General features: G+C 37.8%; 2 protein-coding genes and 1 non-coding gene across 4 annotated transcripts; 1 reads left to right on the top strand and 2 right to left on the bottom strand.

The window, feature by feature from the left end:
- Window positions 1-474: 474 nt before the first annotated feature.
- Window positions 475-1537, bottom strand: LOC122671252 (non-specific lipid transfer protein GPI-anchored 5-like). Of its 2 annotated transcripts, none has more exons than XM_043868381.1 (3): window positions 1194-1537; window positions 907-966; window positions 475-795 (listed from the first exon to the last, which is right to left on the bottom strand). In XM_043868381.1, the coding sequence occupies exons 1-3, from the start codon at window positions 1516-1518 to the stop codon at window positions 668-670; spliced, it is 513 nt and encodes a 170-aa protein (XP_043724316.1). In that variant the 5' UTR covers window positions 1519-1537; the 3' UTR covers window positions 475-667. The 2 variants fall into 2 exon arrangements, with proteins under 2 accessions (XP_043724316.1, XP_043724325.1); XM_043868390.1 differs by having other exon boundaries at window positions 907-960.
- A 3610-nt stretch (window positions 1538-5147) lies between these two features.
- LOC122644392 (non-specific lipid transfer protein GPI-anchored 5-like) lies at window positions 5148-6009 on the bottom strand. Its single transcript, XM_043837923.1, has 3 exons — window positions 5661-6009; window positions 5429-5566; window positions 5148-5342 (listed from the first exon to the last, which is right to left on the bottom strand). Exons 1-3 carry the CDS (start codon window positions 6007-6009, stop codon window positions 5200-5202), a joined length of 630 nt encoding a protein of 209 aa, XP_043693858.1. The 3' UTR covers window positions 5148-5199.
- Window positions 6010-9434: 3425 nt separating this feature from the next.
- TRNAR-CCU lies at window positions 9435-9507 on the top strand. Its single transcript has one exon. It is a non-coding gene; the product is annotated as a tRNA-Arg (tRNA).
- Window positions 9508-9907: the final 400 nt, after the last annotated feature.

Genomic DNA, 9907 nt, shown 5'->3' with positions numbered 1-9907 from the left:
TGTAACATGCCAAGCATGTACCCAATGATAGGTTTGCACTTGTGGCACTTTTTCTTTCTTTCTTTTTTTTTGTCCCCCTAAAAGTGTGCAGTGTGGCAGTGCTAGGTGGAGATGTTGACACCTGGCAGTTGGACCTCCAATGGTCCGAGCTGCCAGGTGTCAACATCTCCACCTAGCGCTGCTGCACTGCACACTTTTAGGAATTGGAGAATATTTTTTCTGGGGGTGGGGAGGTGGGGTGAAAGTGTAAAGAAGAGCTAAATGATTCTTGGTTCTTGTTTTGTAATTTTGATGCACTATTGTCTCTCCCTTTTCCCTTGTCTTGCATTTGATTTCCCTGCAGTTCGTCCTAGGTTCTTGATTGATGAATTGCCTTCCCCGAACACCCCTACCCCAAGGAAAAAATGAAAGAAAAAAGAACAGGGAATTGCATACGGGACATCCTACAGATCTCCAAATTTCCAGTCATTGTGCGTAACTAATGTTTCTACTTAATATTGAGAGGGAGTGCGTGATAGCTCTTCGTACAAAATCAGGAAGACCCATCTCAAAAGAAGAAATAATACACTCCCAGTCAACTAAGGAACAATAATAAGATTATATAGAGAATCATGGACATATGTAGGACATACAAAGTATGATCTTCCGACAGTGAACAATAAGAAACTTAAAAGCTGGTGAAAGTCAAAGAAACTGATGCAATGAAGAGAAGGAAGAATGACAGAGAAAATGACAGTTTGCTAATGCTTCCATCCGATGAATTATCCGTCGATGGATCAATCACTAATCCACTTCCTGCATCCATGCAAACATTGAACAATGAATTCCATTTTCAACAAAATAACTTATTATATCGAAATTGGACATGTTAATCACTTGAGCCTGTCTTTAATTATCTCATCATACCTGATGGAGTGCTATGTGAAGTGCTTGGTGTTCCTGCAGGTGATGGTGAAGCAGCTGCACAATTAATGACAAGTTGGCATAAGATTATATTCCATTCTGAGTACTGTTTATGCTGCTTTAATGTAAAGAACTTTGATTTGTTTTTTTAATAACCTGAAGCACCTCAAGTGTCGGGGATAGAGGAGTATTGGACTCAGTGAGAGCTGTGATGACTTGTAGAAGAGTTTCTCAGTTTATGTTTTTGGAGGGTTGCCTATTTTTCAGGACAATTAGGTTGTTTTACTTACCATTGCACTTACTAACAGGTGGAGTTTGGACATTGCAGGCATCAGGGAGTGCCATTGCCTGGGTCTTGTTGATGTTGATTCCCAACGAGGATCCTCCACCACTGACGACCTGGCACAGGCACTGCGGCTGTGATGCCACAACACTGGCAAGCTGGGAGCAACAAGAGGAAGATGGAGTTGATGAGTTCCCTGTAATGTAATTGAGGCATGGAGACATGCCCACAATCGCATTTGTGCAACTGGATTGAGCTGAGGCTCCTGCCCAGAGCATGGTCATCATGAGAACTGCTACCAGAACCATGATCTCCATGGCTATTTTTGCCATTCCAAAATACACTTGGTTGGATAGAGAGACTAAGTTTCTAAGTTGCTGTGGTTTGAGGGACTTTGGGATGGAAAGAGAAGAATGGGGATTATGGTTTATTATAGTAGTGTGGTTTACAAAGAAAGAACTTTGAAGAAAGGGTCAAGAAGGCAATATTATTTTGGTGGCCAAACCTGGCCTACTTTTTGGGTGAACAACTCCACCTTCTAAATCTCTCATCTCTGTATGTGGGCTTCACAGTTCAGTGATGAGAATGGAATGTCTGTCTTTGGATCTACTCTGTTGAATAATGATCCACTCCAGATCTGCTTTAACACTATTCTTATATTATACCTTGGAAGCAGAATCTGGTTGGTGTGTTACTCTATTCCTATAGAAATGGACATTAATTAAGCTTCTATTTTGGTCGGATTTATATTTCCACTCTGGTATTGCTGGTTCGTACCAAAGATCCAATTCGGTCAGTGCATGCAGTTCTGTAGAAGCAGGATCTTTTTTTTTTTTTTTTTTTTCTGTTTTTTGTTTTTCTGGGGAGGGGGGGTGTTTGGTGGTTACAAAGAAGCAGGATCTTACAGGAGTGAAAAAGGCATTTCAGAATGCATACCAAACACAGCCTTACTGTTTTTTTCCCCAGTTGAGGTTGCAAAATTCATGCACTATGCACGTAATAAGTTTGGGCAAGCCATATCTGATGGTCTACAAAATCTGCTACATGGTGTGTCCAATTGGTCGAAATTTTGTAGACATGTAGAATTGATAGACCCTATTTCCCTCGTCATATATGGTCTAATCTTGCCAAGTGGCTAAATCTAGGACTATGTGAGAATGCACCAAATGGTTGGTTGGATTACTTTAGGCATGCATGGACATATATGGGTTGCTTGCCAATACGCAAGGAGTGTATGGGCGAATTGAGTCTGAAATTTGATAAGTGACGTACCCAAAAGTCCATCTAATTGTTAAAAGGGCAAAAGATGGTTGTATGGTCATGTAGCAACTGCACTACTGCGGGAGAGTCGATGAAAGTGCATGCAAGGGCATCAATTGTTGATGCACCTTTTGATTTCATGGGGGGCATGGTGGTACTTTCGTGTGCCTCTGTGTCTAGGTGTAGGACCCACATGATCAGGTAGCGTTCATTTTCCTTAGTTAGAATTGCCACAATATATGACGAGGTAAAATTTTGTGAATTTTCAAGAAAACTTAAATTTTGTGTATTTTCAAGAAAACTTATCTTGACGAGGCCATGAAGATTCAAGAGCCTTCCAATTTACAGGTCTTGCCTAGATCCATAGGTTATGATGCATGGTTCCTAATCTTGAATTGGATCGGCTGATTTTGGCCGGATCAGATTGGTATCAATCGAGACCGATCTGATACACCTGTACGAAAAAAACAAGGGCAAATGTGTTCTATTTAACCTGATTCTAGGTGATACCGATCCGATCCCGATACCAAGATTACGAACCATGTTGTGATGAGCAATTTCCTCTATTACTGAAAACTGAGCCGGGGGGGTATCTGGAATTGAGTACCATATGAAGTCCACCTATGATTTCCAACCGTTTGATTTGTCGACCACCCGACGATTTCATTATCCATTGGGTTCTTCTGACTTGAGAGACTTATTAAATGAAGTTAGCCTTTTAAGATTGATAGAGTTTTGGTGTGATCATATAATTTCCAAAGCTTTAGCACCACTTAATTTATTGACTTAATAATCTCTCTAATAGTAATAGTGGATCGAAATTCAGATTCTAAAAAGTGAGTGTATACAGTCCTTGAATTCAAATGCTTGAGAGAATGCTTTAATAAAAAAAAAAGAGGCCGGTGAACTGATATTTTGACTCAAGTCTGACAGCTCTAAGCTTAAAATCCACATTGAAAGGGTTTTCCTTGTTTTTTCATTCATTACTTATTTAGGTTTCGTTTAGTTAGCTGCAAGCAAAAGAAAATAGAGAAAAGTGAAATTAATTTAAAACAAAAAATGAAGACTTTTCTTATCATGATTGTATAAATTACTTAAAAAAATCTTACCAAGTTTGATGATTAGCAGGTCTGGCTAGAGCGGTTGATATATTGAATAACCTTATACCATGTCAACATCATTCTCGGGTTCACAAACCTTCATAAGATTTTAGTATATTTGTCAAAATATCTTCTCGATACCCTCTTACGTATGTCTAAAGTCTTGCGGTGTTTAGATTCTCATTCACTGTGGCTTAAGGAAAACTCTATTTTTAACCAATTTGATTGGATAATAATTAGTGCAGATGTACATGTACCATGGAGGAATCAAGAAGTTTTATTTTAATTTTTTATTAAAAAGGAGAATTTACTGTAGGAAGAGAGGAGGGACCATTAGCCCCAGAAATACAAATGCCAAGCCCACAGGACAGAAACAACTACAGCAGAGTAGCTAAAACAGAACAATAATGAGAACACTTCTCTACGGAGGGGGGGGGGGGGGAATTTGTGCCCTGCACCCAGAGAGGGGGCGAAATGATCGCCCCACCCCCATGAATGACGATAATGACCACCCTGTTGATGCCACCACACGTTCTTCTATTAGTCCCCGTGTACACGCAGTGGTCAGGTGGGACTCAGAGAACTCTTGCTCGACAAATAATTACAAAACCTTCAACTAAGAAATAACAGGTCCATGAATCAATGAAGTGATATTCTTTTAGAAAATGTGTCAAAAAAACCTTCAAACTCCTCACTAGCACTCTAAAAGGATTTTTATTTTCACTCCAGTTTGAAACAATATTATCCATCTGAAATTTAAAAAAAAAAAAAAAAAAAAAAAAAACCTTCCTCTGCACAAGCTTTCGAAGCCTTGGAATTGAAGTTGAGTCTTCTACCACCCCAGCCTCTTAAAATCCTAGTCCAAGCTGTTGGATTCTGCATCAATTGTGAATTGGATCCCAATTTCGTTCATATACCTTGTAGTACCTCTTACTTAAGAACCATTCTTATAAAAATGAAAATTTAATATGATATCAGAGCAAGTCTCAATCCTACTTTTGTTCATCCCCTTCCTTCGTCCATGTGTATGGTGGTTCTTTTTTCCCTTGACATATGATCATGGTGGGGTCGATTCTCCCATCAATTTCATCAAATAAGGGAATGGGTTTCTATATGATTTATGGGCATTTATATCAATCTGACTGCCTTTAATGCAGATCGTGCACCTGCACCCACCCATGCATCATGCATGTAAACAAAACTTTTGCCTTCAAAATAAATAAGATTTTATCTGACATGTGATTGGATGTAATGTCCCAGTTCTCGGGTAACATTTTGTTGTAGTCACTAACACGCCCTCCCCTCCCCCCACCCCACAAAAAACACAAGTAGAAGAATGATCATATGTGTAGAAGAAAAATGGTACATTCCTACCTTCCTTTTGTTATTTTCATGTGCAAAATGGGTCATTTGCCATGGATTAATGCAACATATTAGACTGTTACACCAACTTGATTAAATTTTTGTTCCAACAATACTTAAATGATCACCCATTATAAGCCCAATGGCCATAGAAATCCTTATTCTAACAAATGTAAAGTCCAATCTCGAAAAAAGTTACAGAACAGGTAAATCTAACTGATACAACAACTACACTGTCAAAAGGAGGAACTCTATAAAGTGGAAAAACAAGTCCCCAGAGCCAAGGAAAACTCAGAGGCTAGTGAGAGTTGAAGCAAATGAAGCCAGCATGATGAACAGAACCAAGACAACAAGATGAAGTGGTGATTTGGTAATGATTCTAGTTCCCTCAGATGTATCCATCCCTGTCGATGGTTCTGCCTTTGACCCAATTCCTGCATCCAATCCAATCCAATCCATCAACCCTTAATTTCAAAAAAAAAAAAAGTTCTTAAAACAGAGAATCATTCATCTTCTATACCTGAAGGAGTGTTTGATACTGGAGTAGTAGTTGTAGAATCTGTATTTCCATCTGATGATTCCTTTGGAACAGTACTACTACTTATAGGAGAACCCACCGGAGATTCTGTCGCCGGGGAACTTGATGGTCCATTAACAACTGTACACAAATGGTTCCAAATTAATCAAAATACATATCACTATAAATGTCAATACTTTGTGCTATATAGGTTGTGTTGAGCTTAATTAGTTACCATTGCAAGCACTAACTGGTCGAGTCTTGACATTACAAGCACCAGGGAGTGCCAGAGCAAGTGTTTGATTAATGGAAATGCCCAATGCTGCAGTTACACTACTACCACCATTAAGCACTTTGCAGAGACATTGTGGCTGCGATTGAACCACGCTCGCAAGCTGTTGGCAGCAAGAGGAAGATGGGTTTGATGAACTACCAGTAATGTAGTTGAGACAAGGTGCCATGCTAACGATCACATTTGTGCAACCTGATGATTGAGCCGCACCTCCCACCCAGAGCATCATTGTTGTTACAGCAGCTATTAATGTGACTAGTAAACCCATCTCCATCCCTTTCTCTGCACCCATTCTTAATTTGATGCTGCTTGTAGAATGGGCTCTGCAAGTAGTGTTTGGGTTGGAGTTGGGAGATGGGTAGCCAACTATTTAAATTGGAAGCTTTTGTTTGAGTGTAGTGTAGAACAGAGAGTAGAGGCTTGAGAGGAAAACAAAAATTGGGCGTTTTTGGTTGGCCTACTCCAAAATTTTGGGATTACTTTTGGTAAACCAAATGGGCTCGGAAAGTGACACAGTGAAACAGATTATAGACTCAAGCTATTAATACTAATTGAAAACACTAGTAACTGCTAAAATATTTAGCTTTGGTCATGGTCAATCCAATAATGTAAATTTTTTAATGAACAATTCAAATTTTTTATACCACAACAAAATAGAAGAACCTTTGCCAGATGGGTAGGTAAAAGGTAAAAGGTAAAAGGTAAAAGGGTAGGCAATTCCTTCTCAAATTTTGCAAATTTAGGAGATTTGCCTTATTAAATTGAAGTTGCTAAGACTTAAAAAGTTGTAACCCGGGGTTGCAACTTTATTTATTGAACTTGGAACCTGAAAGGACATCCTTGCATCTTATTTTAAAGGGCTTCATCATTTATAATACAAATATATTAATTAAGTCATCCATAACTTTATGGATTTTTTTTTTTTGGGGGGAGGGGGAGGGGTTCAAAGAGCCCACTAGGGTGGAATTTATTCACTCACTGAGGCAAAAAGGGGGATACAATAACAAAAAGTCCTCTGGAAAGAAAGACACCCAAGCCCAAGCCGGGTGTAAAAAAGAGTCCACTTAGAAATAGTATGGATGAACATATTCTCAGTCCTAACAATATGCACAAAGCTACAGAAAACAAAAGCGGACTTCAAAGCTAAAATATCCTCGACAATGGTGGATATATGAGAAAATTTTGTTGTAACTAAGTTAGTAAATAGTATTTGTATCCTTATCTTTTTGCCCTTTTATTTAATACACTTTTTTCTTTTAATGGGGTAAAATCCTATTATGGTGCAAGAGAATGAAGGTTCTTAAGAATGATATAATGTTCAATCACTTTTTAAATGAGAGGCATTGCTCAACGTATCAAGAGTGCAATTTTCCACCAATGAGGGGGTGGGTGGGAAATCAAATTGCCTAGTAGGGGATTTTAATGAGGAAAGAGTGGGATGTGAGAGGACGACATAGGAATTTGCACATTGATGTTGTGATAATACTTTTCTCTTATTTTAAAAACCCTTTATTGACTTAAAAGAATTGTAAAGAATAAGACAAGAAACAATCAAAAAAAGAAGATTACAAGTTCTAATAATTTGATTACAAAAAAAAGTACCTTTACCTATTCACCACTTTGGTTACAACAAAAGGTACCCAAAAGTAATTCACTCAATTAATACATGTTGCTTGAAAACAAAATATCCATAAGTAATAGGATAAATTACACATCACCCCCTGATTTTCAAACGAAACTCAAATCACCTTCTAGTTTTTAAAAATATTCAAATCACCCCCTGTATTAGACCCCAATATGATAAATTAGCCCCTATCGTTAGTTTTATGCTGTTACATGATGATGTCAGCCAGTTAAATAAGTTAAAATTCCTACACTACCCTTGACATTCAAACATAGATTCTGAAGGGTAGTATTGTAAATTTGATTCTAATGTTTTAGTACAAGGGTAAAATAGTCCTTTCACACCAATAACTAACAATAGAGTAACACTGTTACTATAGAGTGGGACAGATGAGTTTTTTCAAAAATCAGGGGGTGATTTATGTTTCGTTTGAAAACCAAGGGGTGACGTGTCATTTACCCTAAGTAATAAGTCCTATAACATACCACTCTACGCAAATATAAGAAAAGGGTTGGAGTTTTCTATCCGGGAGCGTGGCCTACGTTAACATAACAAGTTACCACTCTAAGCAGATTTAAGAAAAGGGTCGGAGTTTTCCATCTAGGAGTGTGGCCTACGTCAGCATCCCCAGGGTCTATCTCTCTCTTCCCCAAAGAGGGACAAAGATGTCATTTCATAGAGGGAGGAGAGAGATAGACATAGTGGAGCTAGGGATGTCAATTGGTCTGGTTCCTTAACTGTTCCATCCCTAACGGGTCAAGATTATAACCAGACCAATAAGCTAATCAGTTCCAAACTTGAGATCCAGGACCATTAACTAATGGGTGGGTTGATTCCAATTCCAAAACGGTTCCAAACAGTCCAAAATTTAAAAATAAAATTCCTTAACACATGCTACATATATTTAATAATATTATAATAAGACACTAATTTCAATTACATGAGATATTTTTCATTTTTTTTCTCAAATCATAGAATTAGTCTATATTACCTCTTGTTTTGTATTAATTAATAAGTATGATTATTTTAAGGTATGTTCTTAAGTTAGCATTCCCAAATATACCTTTAAATGTACTGCCAAATCTTTGGTAAAATAGTATATGAGACAAATGGTACCAATCAAAATTGAAGACTAAACTAAATAAAGGGTTTGACCTTAGCTTTCATGACCTTGAGTCTTAAGAATTATATTATATAATATATAGGGTTAGGATGTGAATTTGTCTCAGTTCCACCCCGATTCCACTGGTTCCTAATTGGTAGATTCAGAACAGAACCAATAAGCTATCAGGTGGGTTGGTTTCGGTTCCTAGCAGGTTCTTCTAGTTCAAAATTGGCACCCTTAAGGGGAGCATTGGTGTAGGCCACACTCCTGAACAGAAAACATTTTCCTTCTTAAGAAAATTAAGAAAAAATAAAATGAAGTGAGGTGGTGATTTAAAAAAAACAAAAGAAGGATATGACGAATTTGGTATAAGAGAAAAGCTCTTTGGATCTATAGAGAGTATTTATGTCCAATCCGTTGCTCTGAGACCTGGACAATAAGTGAGTGGATCAAGCCCCCTACTTGATCCCTTCTCCTTTTTTGAGTGGACAACAACTTGAATGATCTTGTAGACTGGTGGTTGAACCAGACCAATCCCAAGATGGGTTGAGGGCTGAATCAGGTTTCTATAACATTGGTGCAATCTAGCAATCAACTAACTTGAGATTACCCAAAGGATTGGGTGAATAGAGAATGGATAGAAGGTACAATCTGATGAGACTCTAGGTTTATAATTAACTCTCACCCCTATTGCTTATGGTTCGAAATATTTTTTTCTTTTAATCAAATTGTTGTTAACGTATGCACAACAGTCTGGTCAAATTTTGATCCATGTATCTAGGAGTTATGTTCAACTCCATCCATGTGTAATTCAGGTTAATTTTAATAAGGTTCATATTTTTCTATAAAAAGAAAATATATATTTCTTTTAATCAGGTGAAATGGTGAAGAGAAACTGAATCCTTTGCAAATTTTTCAGTGAAAAATGTTTTCCTTCCTACAAGTTTATATATGTTTAATTTAATAAGTAGGAATTCAAAATCAACAAGCGCCTGTAGCTCAGTGGATAGAGCGTCTGTTTCCTAAGCAGAAAGTCGTAGGTTCGACCCCTACCTGGCGCGTTTCCTTTCATTTTTTTTTTTTTCTTTTAGTTTAAAATTTTTTTTAACGGGTATAATCATTGATAGATGCTGACCGAAGCAACCATCCAACCTCCAGGCTCCAAGCTAAGAACCCTTGGACCCTACACATACATGCCAACTCCACCTAATTGCTCTCTAGCAGAGACTAGAAAGAAAGAAAGAAAGAAATAGTTAGTTATCCATTAATTTATCTATCATAGATGTTAGCTCATCCAAAAAACTAAAGTTAGCTAAGGTTGGTGAACTCCAAAACCCACTTCAAATCTACCAATTTCTATTCCATCCACACTACCACTTTTCTTACCTATATGAATCTCCTCCCAATCTCTTACTCCAACACCACGTAACCCATTTCAGTTTCATACCTGCCCTTGTTTCT

This window comes from Telopea speciosissima, chromosome 1 (assembly GCF_018873765.1).
Source record: "Telopea speciosissima isolate NSW1024214 ecotype Mountain lineage chromosome 1, Tspe_v1, whole genome shotgun sequence".
NCBI classification, from domain to species: domain Eukaryota; kingdom Viridiplantae; phylum Streptophyta; class Magnoliopsida; order Proteales; family Proteaceae; genus Telopea; species Telopea speciosissima.
The sequence above is the reverse complement of the archived record's forward strand: the minus strand, read 5'-3'. Positions and strand labels throughout refer to the sequence as shown.